This window comes from Phasianus colchicus, chromosome 1, assembly GCF_987193195.1.
Source record: "Phasianus colchicus chromosome 1, bPhaCol1.hap1.1, whole genome shotgun sequence".
Lineage (NCBI taxonomy): Eukaryota > Metazoa > Chordata > Aves > Galliformes > Phasianidae > Phasianus > Phasianus colchicus.
In genome coordinates this window covers 56,733,685-56,753,283 of record NC_143436.1, presented here as the reverse complement: position 1 = coordinate 56,753,283, position 19,599 = coordinate 56,733,685, and the positions used below count along the sequence as shown (strand labels likewise).

At 40.4% G+C, this 19,599-nt stretch overlaps 1 protein-coding gene across 3 annotated transcripts in view; it reads left to right on the top strand.

Moving 5' to 3' along the window:
- The window catches only part of TBXAS1 (thromboxane A synthase 1), a 244,181-nt gene that overhangs the window by 8,709 nt on the left and 215,873 nt on the right, over positions 1-19,599 (top strand). The window contains exons 2-3 of one of the 3 annotated variants that reach the window (XM_090143922.1): positions 1,074-1,324; positions 3,927-4,124. In XM_090143922.1, the coding sequence (XP_090000048.1) occupies positions 4,027-4,124 (98 nt within the window). In that variant the 5' untranslated portion in view covers positions 1,074-1,324; positions 3,927-4,026. Of the gene's footprint in view, positions 1-959; positions 1,325-3,926; positions 4,125-19,599 lie in introns of all 3 variants that reach the window. The other 2 variants (XM_090143912.1, XM_031589765.2) reach the window with 2 other exon arrangements.

Below are 19,599 nucleotides of genomic sequence, written 5' to 3'. Positions count from 1 at the left end.
TATTCCCAGGACTTTGGCTATTAAAGTTGTTTTAAATATATATATTAAAAGAAAAAAAAAAGCCTCTGAGAACTGTGCCTTTGATCTTTTTGATTGATCTACCTTAAAGTTGTTAATAATTCATTTTTGCTTTGGAAAGGTTTTTGTCTTTAAGATAAATTAATGTTACATACACACACAGTTTTGTACATGGGCTTTGTTAAAGCTTACATGCAAACTAGTCTCCGATTAATCTCATGTTTTTAAGCTGTTCTGTGGTATTTGATTTGCAGTAATTTGTGGCTAAGCTGCCTGTATAACACAATTTCCTTGATCTAAAGACTGTACTACAAATTTCTATAGAGAGGAACTGCTATAAAATTAAAACTTAACACCTCTCTAGACTTCCTTCATCTATGGTGAAGTTGATACGGCTCGGCCTTAATTAGATTATTATAGACCTAAAATGTATGAGGTAGCATAGCATGAGAGAAGTTGAATTTGGTCATTAACAAGAGTTCTTGGTTAGTCAGGCTGGTTAGTCATTAGCCTCTGAAATACATGAGAGTATATTTTCCATTCAGTATGCTTTGAAGACTGGTCAAAATCCTTAATGTGATTTAGGTCTACTGAGCATGTCTTTAACCCTGCTTTTTAATAATCTCTGTATTTCGTGTCTGGGAGATACTTGTTTATGTCTGGCATTGCTGAGGCTCTCTGCCGCACCTGTATTAATTTTGAGGTTGAAACACATTGTTTTGCAAGAGCATTTACAAAAAAATATTCTTGGAATTAGAGCAGACAGAAATTTAATGCATGAACATTTCCTGGAAAACCCAGATAGCCTTTTTTTTTTCTGTTTTAGTTGAGGAACACTTCAACTGCTTATACTCTGAATGTAGTAATGTACTTCCCTTTTTAATATTTCCTGCTGCAAACATGCATATATACTAAAGTTCAGTCCTGCTTCTGTCTTGTAGATCTGCTTTTTGCTGGGATCTCCAAGTCTGCTGAGGGAGGAGGGATGAGGTGGATATCCTGAGTGCGAGTTTGTGTTTGATGAGGTGGAGATCTGTGGATTTTCATTGCTGCAGGAGAGAAGAGCTCGGATGGCACCTCATCAAGGAACTGTGAACTTTGGTAGATGCTGTCTTGGGAGAAGCCTTGTGAAGGCAAGCACAGTTAGTGCTGCTGACTCATAAGAGATGAACAGGAAAAGGCCTCTGCTGCTTCAACTTGTCTCTGTCTTCCTTCATCAAGTGGTTAGTGAGGACTTTGTCTCCATAGTTCTTAAATGTCCTCATAATCAGCCTGAGCAACGTATCTCCACATAAACAACAGAGAGGTTGGTGATAAATATATTAGTTATTAAGAACGCTTTTTCTCATGTAAATGGCCTGTTAGTAAAGAAAGGATGCTGAAAGCAAGGCCGATGAATAATTTGTTTTTGTTGCTGTCTGCATCCCTCCTGATTCCTTTCCCTTGCCCCACAAAGTGTGATGGATTTCTCTGACTCTTCATGAAGCTGAAATACTAAACTCTGGGACAGCACTTAGGTGTGTTCCAGGTGAGTTTTGGAAGTATTGCTGCCTGCTGCTCTTTTCAGTGGCTGGAGGTGCCAAGTTAAAATCCTCTAGTCAGAAACAGGTGCTGAGGATTAAAAACCAAAGCAAAAATAAAACTCTAACATCAACAGCAGAAAATGATGGTTGTTGTTGTTGGGAGCTTAATTATGTGTTCTCTTCCAAATTGGATGCTGATGTGAGAGCCTATTTTCAATTATAATGTGTGTGTTTAAGAACTGTTCATCCCAACTACCTCCCAGTGTGACCGGGAAAAGGCTCCAGTGTACTTCTTAAAAAATAAGCAAGATCTGTACTTGACTCTGTGTTTGCTGAACTTAATAGAACTTCTGCCACTGTCTTGAACAGGAAGGTATCAATCTTCCACATGCAGATAAATCATAGAATCATAAACTCATAAAGGTTGGAAAAGACTTTTAAGATCATCTAGCCCAACCTTCCACCTCCCACCAGTGTTGAACTTAACCATGTTCCTTTGTACCATGTGAACTTTAATTAAAAAGCCAAGAAAATTAATGCACAGTGAAACAAGAATATTATTTTTTACTTTCTACATTTGTAGTAGGTTTTGTTTTGTTTCTCTTTAAAAAGACTTTAATGCGTGTTGATATTTTAAAATATTTTTTGTTTTAATTAGTTTTTTCCTTAAAGTGGTGTTGGCTTGTACCCACTGACTAATTCCTTGCATCACTGGTCTTGTGTTTTGTTGCAATTGTTCTTGGAGAACTTGGCAGCTGCAAGCCAGCAGAGCTGTTGTTGACCCTGAATAGCAAGAGCAACGTTAATACAATAAGAAAGGTTTTCTGTGATCTACCATGCTGTCCTGTGGAGCCAATGAGCTGGTTAACACCTTTTACTTATTCTGCAAGGATCTGAGGCTGGAAGGGAATTAATGCAGTTGTGAAGCACAGAGAACCAAAATAGCAGTGATTCAGTTAGAGTAGAGCCAAATCTTCTTAAAATTAAACTCCATTGTGTTAGAGACTTTACTTTTTTGATACCTATATTATTAACTTCTCTGATAAGAGCAGGAAATGTAATACAGTGATATTGGAGGAGCCTTGCACATTAAATCTTAGCTATTATCTTGGGGTTGTATGAGAAGAAACCACTCTTCATCCGGTGTGTTATGAGAATCAGATTTTGCAGACTGCCTCTTCCTCACTGAGTTTTTTGGTTAGTTTTAGTTCCCTTAACTTTCAGTACATTATGGGAAGGCTGCTGTACGTATTTGTGTATTTATAGTTTCGTAAGTTACAAACGATACTGCATAGTTTCTTGGAATTTTATCATGGGCAAGTGTTTACCTGCAAGTTGCAGCTGCTCATGTTGTAATCTGCAATATTTTTTGATACTGGTGTTTAGCAACTTTGTGTGTAACAGGTTAATGGTCTCCTCATACAGACGTGCTTCAAGGCTTACTTTCTGGTTGACCTTTCTCACTGGACCAGACCAAATTTTTGAAATAGGATTGAGGTTTGCAGAGAGGAAACTGTGGAAGAGAGCAGAGGAATTCACGTGCTGGGGCAACTCATTTCCTGAACTGCAGTCAGACTGTGTTCAGGTTGTGTGACAGCTTGACTGTGCCACGGTGCAGAAACATAAAGGAGCACATGCTTCTATTAATGTTAACCCTGGTAACAGAGATTCTCTGGCTACATACTAAAGCTGTGGCAAATGGTACCTCCAGAGGAGGCACTGCATTGAGCCTGGAAAATTTGCTGTGATACCTGTGGACCTGAGATGATCCAACCTAACAGTGCTACCAATGCAGTGACTGGTACAAGCGACTCTAGCTTACCCAGTTGCTGCAGTTATTTTTTTTTTTCTGCTCAGTAGTTTTTCTTTCTATATATGTCTTCTAGTGGTCGCATTAGAAGAGTTTTCCCCTAATTCCTCCTTTTAGCTTGGGTAATTTCAACTCTACTGTGTTTAAAGTATAACCAGTTTGGAGATCAGTGCCAGTGAAGTTTTCTGTTGCAGAAATGCTTTGGTTTTATTACTTCACAGAACACCACTGTTTGCATGCTAAGACATGGACGATGGGTGGTCATGTATTCTTCCTCCATGACCTGTACCAGAGTCAGGCTCTCCATCCCCTCCTTCTTTTTCCCACATTTTCCCCAGTCTCCCACACTTGTTGTCTAGAAACCCATTTGACCGCACTGATGTCTTAAGCAGTTGATATGTAAATATTTACTGACATGACAGTCAGCAAAAGGGGAGGGAGAATTTCTACATCCTACCATTTGGTAAACCCTCAAGTTCTCTCTCTGAGTGTGCAGTCTATAAGAACAGGAAAGGTTTGCAGTTCATACTTGGCTTGATGTATTTTTGCTCTCTTGGTTCCTGTTTTTGTTGCAGATGTCATTCAAATAGCTGTGGGAGGTTTATCAGCTTTTGAGGAGACTTTCCCTCGTGTGCATGCTTGCACCACTGAAGGCCAGCACTGTGGTGGAGGAAAATGGAGCTCTCTGATCTCCTTGCGTTTGCCTCTTCAGAAGTGAGCAGTACAACCGTCACCCTGGCTTTACTGGTGGTATTCGTGGTTCTTCTATACTGGTAAGTGGCAATGGCAACAGGGGCTTGCTGAAGTTCTCCCAACATCTACAGAGACTTCCTATTTTTAAGGTGAAACTGGAAGATAGCTGGCTGGAAGGGGTGCGAAGGGCATGCTGGTTTGGATGTGGAGGTTGAAATACATACTTATGAAACTCACATTGCTTTTTAGAGAGTTCTGTCCTTGCAATACTGTCTTTTGAGTGCTTTACCAACAAATGCTCACTGAAATTGTCATAAAAATTGAGGACTTAACTACTGCTGGTTTCTTATTAATTTCTGTAGGCTGCAGGAGCACTGATGCTGGTCACAAAGAAACTGAGTTCTTGTCACAGGGTCTTGTTGGACCCTTGTTTGTACTGTGCTGCACACTTGACCTTTGCCAGGTTTCTTGGTTTAAATTTACAGACACTTTAACTGTTGCTTGAATTTCTTTTCTTGTTCTTTCCACACTGAGTAATGGACACAAACCAGAATAACAGCAATTCTCATGTTAAGTGCTAGTAGGCATAACAGTGAGCTATGCTGAGATGAAGGGAAAAAGAAGTACCTACCACAACCCAGTCCAGATAATCTGTTTTGGAAGTTAAAGTAGCTGATCTGGGAATACTTTTCTGACTCTTTTCACTAGAGTACCTCAAACCCTGCTTTTTAGTTATGTTTTTTCTCGTTTCTATGTGAATTCAAGAAATAGTTTCAGAAACAGTGAGAGAAGAAGAACTTCAAAAGAAAATCCAAAACTAATCTAGAAAAGAATAGTGATGACATCATGATTTCAGCACAATTGTTCTAGTAGTGGAAATGATGGATCACTTCTGTACACATTTTTTGATTCTTTAATCCTGTCAAGCTTTGTTCTGCTTCCATATCAAGGGAGAGCCTAGCGAGACTGAGAAGAGCTAAATTAATTCCCTCTTTGATATGCATTGCCATCTCGGGAAGGTGAACAAGCCAGTTTTCTTTCTAAGATCTGCTCAAATCATCACAAAGATCCAAGTCCCACTGCCTCTGAATTTTGTTGGAAAAACAATGGCAATACTAGATCTTCTGGTAAATCCATGCTTTTTAGCTGCTGACCCATGGATCTGCATAAGCTCAAATAGTGGAAGAGAGGCCAGAGGGAGAGCCATGGTTCAGAAATGTAGCACAAGGTCTGGTGAGCTCCGGCAGCCTGTGAGATGGCTAGAAGAGCCTGGTGCTTCCATGCTGCAAATGTCAAGGTGTGCTGAGGGCTGTGAAGGCACGGAAGTGCTATGTGCAAATGTACTGTGTTCTGATGCATGCTTCTCCAGAGCCTTGCTTTGTGGTCCATTTTAGGAAAGGCTCTTATAAGAAAGGCCCTCCTGTGGAAAAATGGAAGCTCTGTGCTGAATTCTGTCTCAACATAAATGAAACAGATTGCCCTGATAGAGGTGATGGATGCCCCATCCTTGCATATGTCCATGCAAGGTCAGGCTGGAGGGGTCTCTACAGAACCTGATCTAGCTGTGGGTGTCCCTGCTCACTGCAAGAGAGTTGGACTAGGTGGCCTTTAAGGCTCCTTTCCAACTCAACAATTCTATGATTCTATAAATAAACTTGGATCTAAAGGCAGACTAAATGCAAGCTTGTACCAGGCTCCTAGCCGCGAACAGTCAACTGTCATACAAGCTTCATAAAGTCCAATGTAGGGGTGAGGTGGGAAATTGCCTCAGAGTAGAGATACACCATTCCTTGTTTCTCTTTTCCTGGCTGAAGATGAACCCTTTGAAGGCGCTGTGTAAAGGAAACTGGAGTTTTATGAAGGGAAGTGTTTTATGCCCTAACCTATCACTGATCTTATTGATCTGCAGATGCAAGTTGATTTTAGGGTAGTTTATTAAATACAGCTGCCATTAGGTCACTCTTCCAAGGAGGAGCTGGTGCTGTTTCTTAAACTTGCAATTAAACATGTTGGGCAATGTACATGGGCTATTGGTAAGCTTGCTTAGTTGACTAAGATATTTGAATCCATTTATTTCAGTAAAATGCAGTGAGTGAAGACATAAGTCTTGAAGCACATCTACACGAATGGTGCTTGTTTTTCAGACTTGTCAATCTATTCATGTAATGGTTTATTTTATATATATAATGTATTTTTCTTTTTCCATATCAAAGCTCCATTTTAAGTGAATGAGTGAAAAACAACTCATGCTCGCAGCCTTCTTCATTCACAGTTGAGACTTTGGATTAAGGAATTACTTAAAGAGTACATAAAAGATTGCTAATAAAATGCAGTCCCTAATTCTAGAGAGTGGTTTTTTTTTTTTTCATTACAACCATGTTGCATGCAGAGTTGTGTGGTTCTTCTAGGAGTTAGAAAGCACAAATTTAATCTGTGATGGGAGTATTAAAAAAGTAATAACTACTCAAGTTCCTTCGATGTTTCCATTCTAAGCCTTACTCTCATATTTTAATAACCTCTGAATAGCTCTTTTCTGGGGGGTACTTTTTTATTCTGCTAGCATTGTAACTTTTCAGGATGGCAGTCATAGGAGAAGGGAAGTATTAATATTTGCTGTTGTAAGTTTTGGGATGCTGGTATCTTCTGTTTGATCAGGGTTGTAGCGTGTCAACTGTTCTGTGAATACAAAGACTAGACAGTTTGTCCACTTTTGTTTTGCTTTAAAAGGCTTACAGGCTAAACGGAAGGCAGTTGTAGGTAGAAAAAAGAGATGATAGACCTAATGTACACTAGAATTGTAACATGGTGATGTCAACTGCTGTGTTATTGAGCTATTTCCTCAGCAAGAATTTTGTGAATGGCATTACTTGGAGGTTTAAATGACGCCCTTGAGTTGCTGCCCATCAGCTAAGCCTCTGTAGCTGTTAGTGTGTGCATTGTAAGGCCAGCTGTGATTTATCACAGTTCAGCTGACAGGTGGTATCTTGCTAAATTGTGATAAGACCAGTTTCTTCACATTTCTGGATAAGGTGAGATCATATGAAATGGGGAGAGAAGTAGGGGTTGCTTGGGAAAGGTAGGAGAAACTGTAGCTGCTTAAAAATAAACAGATACTTGTCTTAAGAGGAAACTTGGATGACTTGGTCATTATTTAGGCTGCCTCTTACAGTACAATCAGGAACACCAGTAATTCTGTCTAGAACACTGTCTAACAGCACACCTGATTTCTCTTATGTTTTTATTAATGTAATATGAGGATGATGCTGATAATGTGTGGTGTCAACCTTAATTCAGAGGCTATAATCTGTGTTTATCCTCCACGTGACCTTAAAAAGCCTCTTCCTATAGCAGATTTAAGTCAGCTCACCTAATGCTGAGAGTACAGAGAATCTCTTGGGTACACAGTCTCTTCAGATTTGGAATGGGGTGAACAAACCTGAAGCTGCTTTTTTTTTCTGTCTTCTATTAATACAACCTGCTCAAGTCTGCCTGCTCACTTCTACTCCTGGGGGGCTTAGTTGCCTGCTCTCTTCCCCATCTTTAGTACTTGCTGTCAGTAGGTCCAAGTCTCTTCCCCTAGACCTCATACCATGGATTCTTCAATGGCTGTTGCTACCTCCTTATTATTGTGATAGACAGTGAAAATACTGCTTTAGTGACAATAAAAAAAAAAAAAAAAGCAATATATGGCAAGTACATATCAGAGGTACAACACTGAGCACTCTTAAAAAAAAAATAAAAAATCTCATGTCTGTGTCGCTTCCACCCTCTGTGATTTCTACTAGCCAAACTGATTATCAGAGCAGTTTCTTCTAAGAGCACTTTCTTCCTCAATTCCAGGGGCTGCTGTCTCTGTTTGCTTAATCTCTGTGAAACTCAGGGTTCTTTTCCAGGCATGAAATAAAAACAAACACTTAAGGGAGGAATGAGGTTAACATTTACAAATCCCAGTGATATTCTCGACTGAAAAGTGTATCTTTACAACATATTGTTCATTTTCATTTCAAACATCTGCCGAGCAGGGTATCCCGTGCTTGGTGGTAGCTGCAAACATCGCTTTGTCTCTTTTTGCTGCCTGGGAAGATATTTGATAAAATGAAAGCAGGAGTTTATTTTGCTTTAAAGTTTAATGTACCATAAACTTAGCATTATGAAGAAGCTGTCACAGCATTCAGATACCTGTGTTCAAACTAGATTATCAACCCCTTGTCTAAACAAACCTGTTTTTTTTTTCAAAACTTGGAGGTTGGATGGGAGGTATTTGTTTATGTTTGTGAGATCCATGTTTAATTACATGCTTTCAAGCCTAGCAAAATATATACTGGTAATGTCCTTGTCTGTTTCTGAAAAGCTAAATTGTTCATAAAGATGTCATTTTTACATTAATTCAGTGTTATGATCACTTATGTTACAGAAATACATAGACAGAATGAGAGATTTGGGTTTCCCTGGATTGAGGCACTGTTCATGCACTGCATAACAAGTCAGTCCTGACACAAAGTATTTGCTGTCTCTGATGACCACAAATGAAAATGAAGTCCATTTTTTTTTTTTATTCCTGTCCTTATGCTCAGATGTTTGCATGCACTTAGATGCAGGGGTTGCTTATACATGGGGGACAATGTGTTAGAGTTCATTAGTAGATAAGAAGTCTGTAGTAGACCTCTTTCTAAGTTAATTTCAGGATAGAAATCTTTTTTTTTTTTTTTAAACAAGATGCCACCTAGAACAAGATCTCACGCAATTTCTTCTTAAACATTTCAGTATTTGAAAAGATGCTTGATCACTGGAGCTCTATGCTTATGACCTGAGTGCAGATGTAGGGTGAGCAGATTATTCTCTCTAAAACATGCAGATAAAGCTTCTGGGAAGATCCCACATCAGATCCTTTCTGAAAGAAGCACCAATTGTGAACATGTATGCCCAAGCTATTTCAGCTCTCAGTACAACCATCAAAGGTCCTCTGTATCTAGAAACCCAAGGCTGGGTATGGAGCACCAGCATCCATCCCTAATGATGAATTACTCTGCTCTCCTGTTAGGCTCATTGAGCTGAGTGGATCACAGAGGCATCTCAATCCTCAGAAGTTTAAGCAAGCTTTTCACCTGCTGGCAGGAAGCACGATTGCACAGACAGGGAATGCTCTAGGGCTGGTGCTCCCGGCTGCAGCTGGGCTGTGGCTGCATTTTCACTAAGCTCTGCCTGCTGAACTCTTTTCATCTTGCACATCCCTCCCACAGCGGTGGCTGACTTCAGGTTTAGGCTATAAGGCTGTGGTTCCTTCTCTTTCAGCTAAATTGAGCATTTCTAGGTGAGCCTGAGAAGGAGCAGGGTATTTCCATATTACAACCTGGTAGTTTCTCAGTTTATTCCTGCATCAGGATCACAGGAGTAGAAAGCACGGAAGTTATTTAGTTGCTTTTTTCTTTTTTTAGTGTTCTATAAATCCCAGCTATTTTTTCCTAAAATGGCCATTATGTCAGTGGAAGTCATTCTGCTCCCCTTTATTCAAATGGCCCATTATGGAAGCTAGAAGGATCTGACTCAACAGGAAACATGAACAAACTGCTGTTGATGACAGAAAAGGCTTACAGATTCCAAATGGTCTTTGTCACGCAGCTTTACATCAAGCAAATCTGGAATTCCCACTAACGCGTCAAACATAATTTGATCCCACAGCTGTGCAGTATACGGCCTCCCCTTTCAGCTAAATCAAGCATCTCTAGGTGAGCCTGAGAAGGAGCAGAATAAACTGCTGAATTACAGTTTGGAGAAGTGCCATACCGCAAATGACTAAATGCTTTCTTCCTCTGAAAACAAGGTAGATTTGATCATCCAGAATGAAGTTCGCTCACTGCCCTGATTATGCTTCTTTTAAGTAAACAGAGTTCTCTGGTGTTTTTTTTTGTTTTTTGTTTTTTGTTTTTTGTTGAGAGAGAGAGAGAGAGAGAGAGAACAGTTTTCTATCACTGCATTTGCAGCTTCAGTCTGGGCAACTTTGGTTTTATTTGCTTGCCCTTCACTACAAGATCAAGAGCCCTCTTATGTTTAAGTTTTTTAAAATTCAGATTGCGTGTCCAGCAGTGTTTATTTGAAGGCCCTCAGGTGCTTGTTGGTTGTAGGTTTTTTGTTTTTCTTTTTTAGAAGTGCATTACCCCAAAAAACTCTGTAAAGGAGTCAATCTGCAGCCTACTCGCTTCTCATGGTCTTTGTTTTTCCTAACCGTTTTCATTCCCCATCCCTTAAGCCCAATTGGATTTTAGTGCATGGAGATTATAGTATTAATTGTAGGCTAAGGTAGACCTACAAGAGTAAGTTAGCTGCCTTTCCTGAAACAAGCATATTTGCCTCTCTTCTGGCATCACTTGCAGCTGTAGCATCCAATGGACCCTAACCCATGAATGGTGTGAAGTTGGCTAACGTGCACAAGTGCTGCTGGTGAGAGGAGTTAGCCTCAGCCCTTAAGCAGTCTCATTTCTGCTTTCCCTTCCCACAGGTCTGGAATGGACTCTGGGTTGGGCTTGGTTGTACAGGCAGGAGAGGGGAGTTGCTCTGGTCTTTGTACTAGGCAGTTTCTGCCCAGGAATCCTCTCTCTCTCTCTCTGTGAATCCTTTAGTTCTCCTAGACTAGGACGTTGGGTTTAGCTTCTGATCTGCTCTTTGTCTTGGGGCAGGTTGATTTGTTTATTTTGGCAATATGCAGGCACATCACAGTCTAGTTTTGGGTGCTGTGAACTAACTTCTGGGAGCTCCTGCCTCCATCTACTGACTGTATGAGGAATATGAGGTGCTTAACACTCTGTCCTTGGTGCACCAAATGGCATTGAACTCTGTTCTCCCTGAGCCCCAGGGGAGCATATTGGCCCTCCTCTTGGCAGACCTGTTCTGGGGGAGCCAATTCTGTGTCCTCTTGTGTTCCAAGGGGCACAAACCTGTCACTCCATGTCTTTCAGACAGTGAGCCAAGTTTCCTGCAAGCCTGGCTGTGCTCCTGCTCAAATGGAAAATTAAATCAATGGGTGGTTTTGACAGGTAGGGCTTCCTCAGACTGTGGAAAAGTAAATCTGCATTCCCCCTCCTCTTGCCTCCTTAAACACTACTTCCTTCATTAAAAGAAGGCTGCCTGTATTCTTCTTCATTTCATTTTGCTTGTCCATCAACCTTCATCAATTTTGGGTGTGTTTTGTCCTCATTGCTGGCTCACCAGTAACTAATGCTTTTCACTTCCTTGTCTTGCTATAGGGAATTTTGTATGATATTTAATGAAGCTGCCTGAAAGCTATTTTAAAATATAATATTGACACATTACTGATACATTGTCTTTTATCAGTTCCCCTTGACATATTTGAATCCTTTAGATATTTTCCCTATCTGTTATCTCTCTAGGTTTGTTCTTTGCTTTTATTCTTTGTCAAAAACAAAGTTTACTGTTCCATGAGCTCACTGTGTGCCAACTGCTGATAACCAGCAGAAAGAGGTGGAAGTGTTTTCCGGTTTGAACCTGGAAATGCATTTATTTCACTTTCACAGAAATACTGAATGAGTTTGAGAAAATGATGGTCAGTGTCTATCTCATTATTCTGCCTTTTCATGGGCCACTGAATAAACTGTTGACAATTTTTTTAACTCTACTTATATATTTTACATGCATTTTCTATGGCTGAAGCAACTGTGCAAGTCAACAGGGATCTGAGAATTTTCACATAGGGGCCATTTAACATAAAGGAGGTTGTCCATATCCATTTCTTTGGTAGTTTCTTCCATTACCAGTTCGTCAATGGCTCTGCAGAAACCTGTGGGGTTGTGAGGGGCAGTTTACTAAGGAAGCAATACACAGGGAAAAGGGCAAAAACAATTATACTGGTTTGGTGTTTGTTCTTTGTAAAGGAAAAGAAGCTATCTGCCCATCCAGATGAAGTGGAAGGAGGTTGTTACAGGTTGAGGCCAAGCATGTTTTAGAAACTTGAGGCTGGAGTAAGGAGCTGAACTGAGATATATGTTGGGATTAGGAGGGCATGGGACAGTAGCCTCATGCTTGTGTTGACAAAGTCTGCTTCCTTAGAAGTAGACTTCTTAGAAAGAATGGTTCCTTTTAGCTAATAGTGATTTAGTTGTGATTTAATTGTTGGGAGTGAAAAGGTATTGGAAGGATGATAAGGCAGTGGACTTCAAAGGAGATGGTTAATTGGTATGATCACAAGATCTTGCGGTATGAATGCTCTTGGATGGGAACTATTGGCAGTTTTGAACCTGTAACTCAAAGTATTCTTTTACGTTATTCAGTAGCAATAAATCTGATGTAATCTGAGCAAGTATATTTGTGGTTTCTCATTCAAAAACTCAAAAGAGCTTTTATGTAAACACCCTCTTAGTAGAGCTGCAAAAGGTCATGGAGGCATGTGGTTTGAAATGTGGGAAAAAGTTGAAATATAGCTACTCTGGGAAGAGGAAGGAACAGCTAAAGGAATTGAACTAAAGAGGAAGGTTACATGCTAGCATGAGGGACATAGAGGGGAAATGGTGGCCAGGTCTTCAAGGGCCTTCTTCCAACTCTTAAAATATCAATGTGATTTGTGTCCCCTCCGGAGACTTCTAACAAACCTAAACTTTTAGATTTTCTGAAATATTAATCATGAGTTGAGATTCAGCAATTCCTCTGAGAGAGACCTCAGTATAGGTTTCATGGAAGGAAAACTGAGAAGATGAGCATCCGTATCAGAATAGATTTAAGTGAATAAAACACCAACATTCTTGATTGTTTCATGTCTCTGAGATATTGCAATATCTCACTGTGGGATTCTTGGTTGAAGAATTCAGCAGTCTCTCTTGGTTGAAGAGAGAATTCAACTTCAAGGAGAACAAACATCTTCTGTGTTTCCAGAAAGGCTTCAGATCCAGCCTATAGATAGCAAAGCTGGGCTGCTCGGGAGTGGTGTTCAGAAGCCTTCATTTCTAGATATGCACCTGGCCCACTCTCATCTCCTCTTAAGAGTCAAGATCAGGCAATGTGAAGACAACTCTTCCTTGCTACGACAACAACCCTTGAACTTTTTGGACTTCAGAATTGTATTTTAAACTTTATCTACTAAAAGAGTATTTAAACTTTAAATAATTTCTCACATTTTTGGTACCACACACTGTAGATATGTAGGTTAGATTTTCAGTAGTTTAAAGCTATTAATTAGTTAATTATTTAGTGCTTCCGCAATTTGTTTTCTTTCTTAAGATACGACTTTTGTTTAGTACAAATGGAAATGGTATCAACTGGAGTGGAAAGCCAGCTGTCTATTGTTCTCTTAGGACATAGAGCCCTGTTGTTGGAAGAAAGAGTTGATCAGATCTTGGCCACCGGACCCAGAGGAATGAGGCCTCCCTAAAGCAAGTTTATAGAGGGAGGCCGGAATACTTATCTGGGCACACAGTGGTCAAAATACTGTAAGAATCTGTGTCTATGTAGGCCATGAATCTCATAGGGGCTGGTGTATTTACAGTGTAAGGATGTTCATCTGGCCAGGGTGCAGGCTACAATTTGAGACCTGGGAATTGGGTACTTTGTCACTTGTATCCTCAGCTTTAGTGGAAACAAGCAATTAACAAGCTCTGTAAGGAGGACTTCATTTCCATGACAGCCAGTGACTCAGTTCCTCTTCCAAGCCTGGACTGTATCACTGATGGACAGTTTTCTACTTAATTTTTGACATTTTCAGGGCTTTTGTGCAGTAAAGTCTTTTTTCCTTCCTTCCCCCATTTTTATTTACGTTCCTGAGTAAGAGCGTAGCCAAGCAGTGAGCTCAGTGCTATGGAAGCATTTTATATTTTGAGCGGAGATAAAAATCTCATTCCTTCTATAAACAAAACAAATCAACAGATGATGCCCAAGAGAACCATTTCTCTATAGCCATTTTCTTCCAGCTGCTTTCTATTCTGTGCAGCTTGCACTGCACCATATGAAATACGCGTGTGCCTTTGTGTGTGCAAAACACAGGTTTCCTCCAGACAGTGGCAGCTCCATCACTTAAAAAATAAAATAAAATTCTTTTACAATCCTGTAATAATAAGATTACTCATAGAGGTGAGATGTTTGTTTAATAGCATATAGCTCAGCAACGCAAGGGGATATGATGAAGAAGCTCTGCAGTCACTGTGGCTGTGTCTTTGCTCGGAATGGGTTTAGACTATTGTCCATGGCAACATGAGGAAGAAGTCTGAGTGTGTTACAAACATGAGGAGATGAAGGTACAGCTTGTTTTGAGCTTGCTGCCTTGCATATACCTGTGCTTCTGAGGGGCTCCTGTTTACTGCTGCAGTGGTTTGTGGCTGGGCAGAAGCCTGCTGCAGGAATGAGCCTGGCGGAAGGCATGAGAAATGGCCTCTCCAGCCTATTGAAGGCCTGAGGTTGATGGCACCTCTTGCTTTGCTGCTTTTTGTTTGGCAAACAGGTGATTTGTGAATGGCCAAATTTAGGTTAGATATCAGGAAAAATTTCTTTACTGAAAGAGTTATTAAGCACTGGAATATGCTCTTCTGGGAGGTGGTTGAGTCACCATCCCTGAATGTGTTTAAAAACTGCTTGGATGTGGTGCTCAGGGACATGATTTAGCAGAGGATTGTTAGAGTTAGGGTAGTGTGGTTAGGTAGCTGTTGGACTTGATGATCTCTAAGGTCTTTTCCAACCTGAGTGATTCTATGATTCTATGATTCTATGAGTGAGACCCTCATAGCCACAGAGGGAGGGAGGTCAGGCATGAGACACAGCAGAGAGTGCACTGATGAGAACGAGGAGCTGTCAGAGAGAGTGCATGGTGAGATCTCACATGGTTGGGAATAGTTGCAGGTCAGGATCTGACAGAGGGGCAGCTGTAGGTTTCTCCTATCTCAGCAGCATCTTGCTGCTCGTCTCCTTCCATATGCACAAGGAGAGGGTGGCTAAGCCAGATGTTCCCACACTGGAGCCTGGGGAAGTAGTATCTGCCCTTGCAGAGGCAGGGAAAGGTGATAACAGTTTGAGAATTGCTAGGTTAATGGGCTGGTTTTTTGCTATAAATAATCAGTGACCTCTGAGACTTGGAGGATCTTAGAGCTAGCAGAGGTGGTGGTGGTGGAGGCAATAAAATTTGGCAACACCTCCTCTGGTTTCCTAATAAAATGTGCTTTAGAACTGATATAAAGCACTGTGGCTTCTCATCCCAAAAGCTCCCAAAGGCTTTTATGTAAACAGGCTCAATGAATCTATGTATGTATAGACATAATGTATACATATGTATTTATGTATACAAATAGGTACCAAGTGACTAGGAACAAACAGCTTTGAAGAAAAGCAGAAAAACAGAATGCAGCTGATTCCTGGGTAGATTGCACTAAGGCCTCAAAGCAAGCCCCTTTTTCCATCTCTAGCCAAATGACTTCTGGCAGCCAAGGAAATAACCTTGGGTAAAACCAATAGAACTTTTACAACAGGGATGCTCACTATTGACCTTGAATGTATTTTTATGACACCGCCTTGGTTTAGTCTTGTATATCTTCATTCTGTGGTTGATACGTTCTGCACTTTTGAAAAACTGCAGCCTGTGTTCACAACTCCAGTATCTGTCATTTGGGCAGACAGACCGTGTTCTTATCTTTGTCAGCACTGGGTCACTCTCCAAGACAGAGCTGATCTGAATCCAGATAAGTCTGCTAAGACAGTTTTTATTGAATTAATTGGAGTGCAAGATGGATTACTTACACTGTTTCCGCTATGCTACTGGGAGAAGATGGACTATACCTGGTCCAGCTCAAAGTTCACCTTTCTACCTTAACAAACAGGAGCTAACAGAGCTTGTTTTAACTAGATCAACACTTTTGGATGGTGACTGAAACTGTGTTGATAAGGTATTTGTTGCCTGAACTGTATCATTAAAACAGGGTCTAAAACTCCCTTTAATTTATGGAATTGCTCCGGTAATGTTAGGGAGCAGCAAGAAAAGGTCAGTAGAAATCCCACTGACTGCCAAGTGCAAATTAATCTATTTTTAAAGTTTTATACTTGTGAATAAGTTTCCCGAGGTGATTTGTTTATGTCCAAGAGCTTAGACCTCTATTATCTATCACATTTGAACTCAGAGCTTTGAGGAGATAAAAGTGTTGTGATGTAGCTGACTCTATTTCTCTATAGAAACAAAGCATTTTAAGAGCTCAGTTCTTCCAAAAATTTGGCTTGAAATGAGGATACTTAAGAAACAAATCTTGTCCCAAGTGTTGGTAGCAACCACTGGTTATTTTTCTCAGTGACATTATTTTGTGTCATGTTATAAAGCTGACTGTAAAATTTAAAAATGTTTTGGTAAAGTTCACATGGAAAACTTGTCACATTTATTACCCAAGAAATTATGAACTCTTAAATAACCCCTATAAGCTGGCTTACCGGTGTAAAACCTTTAAACTCTTAGGCTGAAATTGTCTTGCATTGTTTAGGCCAGTGATAAAATGTTGGTTTTAATTTTTTTCCTTTCCTACCTGAGAAAAGTCTTTCACCTCTCATCTTCGACGTGGATCTTTTTCAGGCTAAAAATGTTGCTGAACATAATATTGCTACAGTAAAAGAGCAACCCACACAGAAACCTAAGCTGTACCATAAATCTTTCTCTGAAGCTGCTCACACTGGTTATGTAAATAAAAGAGAATTGATGCTGTTTGCAGAATTGTGATGATACAGGCGAAACTGTTCTTGCATGATAGAAATTGCATGCACGTATGTGTGCCCATCTATCTGTCCACCCACTCAACTCCTGGTGTTCTAGGTAGCTCTGTATCTGCCATACGTACCACACATCCATTAACTGGGGCTGAGAAGGTCCTTTCTCAAGTTTTCTGGGAGGATCATTACAGTGGCTGTTTTGTATTTTCTTCCTCGGAAAAACCTTTAGATTGAAAAAATACATTGCCTGGTTTGGAAGGAATTACTGTATCTAGTCAGACATCAATGACTTTCAGTTGACTGTGGTGGATTTGTGCTCCCATGCCAAGTGGTTCTCGGGGATACAGTGTGCTGAGGGATGTTTCAGTCCTGTGCCTGTTGATCCCCAAGGATTCAGCTGTATTTTTTATTTTTATTTTTTTTGTAAATTACACTACAACTGTAGGTAGCTGGTGGCTAAAATCATCATCAATGTGTTAATTTAAAGATCAGTCAACGTTTTCAAAGGCTGGGCAGTTTCAAGAGCTTTCTCAGAGCAAGTTGGAAGCTTTGTCTTGTAGGCTGTGTGCAAATTGTTACAAAACACAAGAGAATTGGTAGGAGTTTGTGGAATCATAATTAACTGACAATGGTTTTTCAAAAACCACTTCTTCCAATTTGAAATAAGCTGTTAAAATAATTTAGAACACTGTTACGATAGTCCCTTGACACATGTCGGTAGCTTTGGGTTAAACATATAAATAATGCTGAAAGGACTATATTTAGCTCCAGACTGATCCAAGGACAAACTGGAATACTGAAGGTCAAATAACAAAACAAAGAAAAGAAAATTATAGCCCTCCTTGTTCTGTTCTGCAGCATGCTGCTTGGCAGCCGTGAATGTTCAATACTGGGGAATTTGTCACTTACAGCTCTTCATGATTTGTACTTTAAGTAAAGCAAGTAAGCATGAAGTGTGTGTACTTATTGACAAAAGCACATCACTGAGTCCTGTCACAATGAATCTAGATTGGAGCTTCTGAGTATTGCCGAGTTGCTGGGGCCTGGATATTAAAAGGTCTATGGGAGACCAATTGCTCAATGACAACTTCCCCCACTCCCCGTCTTGACCCTTGGGCTCTAGGAGTTTCTGCCAGGAACGGAGCTAAAATGTAACTGGGTGCTAAACATTAGACGAAGTTGCATTGTTTTTATTTATTTTGTACAAGCCCATTAAAACTGTTGAACTGGAGGAACTTTGGGTCACTACTTACTTTGGAGAGCTAGAAGTCTGGAGCAAGAATTTGTTTAAACAATTGAAGTGCAGAGCTCAGTACTACAATTTGCAGAGAGAAGGCAATGAGCATCAATCCATGGAAGAGAGCTTTCAGCTGGGATGTTTTTTTCCTCCAGTATGGAAGAACATAGTGCCTGCACAGCTTGCTGATCTAGGCAGCACCCAAAGTAGTGTCTAGACTGTATTATCTCCATCTGGGGAAAGCGTCTCACTTACATGGCTACGGGCAACTTAGGTACTGTTAGAGCCAGTGGACCATATCTCAGTGGGCCTTGCCTGCTTGTTCAGTTTAGGATCTGCACAGGGATGGTCAGACTCTGAATGCTCAGGTTAATGTTAAATTGATGGAGATCATCAGTGGGGGATTTGTTCAATCACGTTTATGAGATATTTCACTTGACCTAATCTTGACAAGTCTGATCATGCTTGTCTGCCTTCCTCCCAGCTCCACAGCATGCCCAAAGCACTTCCCTAGTAGTCAACCAAGCCACGGATCTGGCAGTCAGTTACCTTCCCTTGGGTATCTGCTGGCCACTGTGTTCCAGCCAATTGACAGATAGTGTTTGCCATGATTTATTAGGAAAATAGGTAGTAATTAGTATAATTAATTCTTTTCAGAAGTTTCCTCAAAACAGCCTGGTGTGATCTCACGGTCTAGAAGTGTTTTAAAAATGAGCTATATACATTATATCAAATATGTGCATTGTATGTCCAATGTATATTCAAACAAAACATTGGCTCCTGTTTAGATGAAGATCAAATGCATCCTTAGCAGTCTTCAGAAACAAATGGAAATGCATGTGATGTAACTTAGCTAGCCACTTGTCTCAAGGTGGAACACATTCCACTCTGAAACAACAACATTCAGTTGTTAAGCCTTGAGGTTTTTTGTTTGTTTGTTTGTTTTTGTTTTTGTTTTTTGTTTTTTTTTTGAGATGGAAGGCTTCTCTCCCTCTCCTCTCCTCTCCTCTCCTCTCCTCTCCTCTCCTCTCCTCTCCTCTCCTCTCCTCTCCTCTCCTCTCCTCTCCTCTCCTCTCCTCTCCTCTCCTCTCCTCTCCTCTCCTCTCCTCTCCTCTCCTCTCCTCTCCTCTCCTCTCCTCTCCTCTCCTCTCCTCTCCTCTCCTCTCCTCTCCTCTCCTCTCCTCTCCTTTCCTCTCCTCTCCTCTCCTCTCCTCTCCTCCTTTTTTCTTTCTTTTGGTGTAATCTGTTTTGTTTTGTTTTTCCTTTTTTTTCCCCGATTTTACTTTAAGTCTAGGATTTGCATTTCAGAGATAATGTGAAGCAGCAATTCCCCTCTGGTTATCAGCTGGCTATCAGTTATGTTTATTCTGTGTCTATGTCTCATTTAAAACAAAATATATATACCTGAAAAATCTTTTAGTGATGGTGAATGTTGTGTCTAAAACCTAAAGAAATCAAATTAGTCTGTAATTAGGGCTCTTTCTTCAGCAATGAGCTAACCTCTTCAAAGAAGAACAAATTGGGATTGTCCTCATTCAAATTCCTAATGCCCCTTGTTTTGTTTGCCTGGTTGTTTCTTCAGATCCTGACTTTACAATACATTTCATCTTTACAGTGTTTCAGAGTACACTGTAAACCCAGTT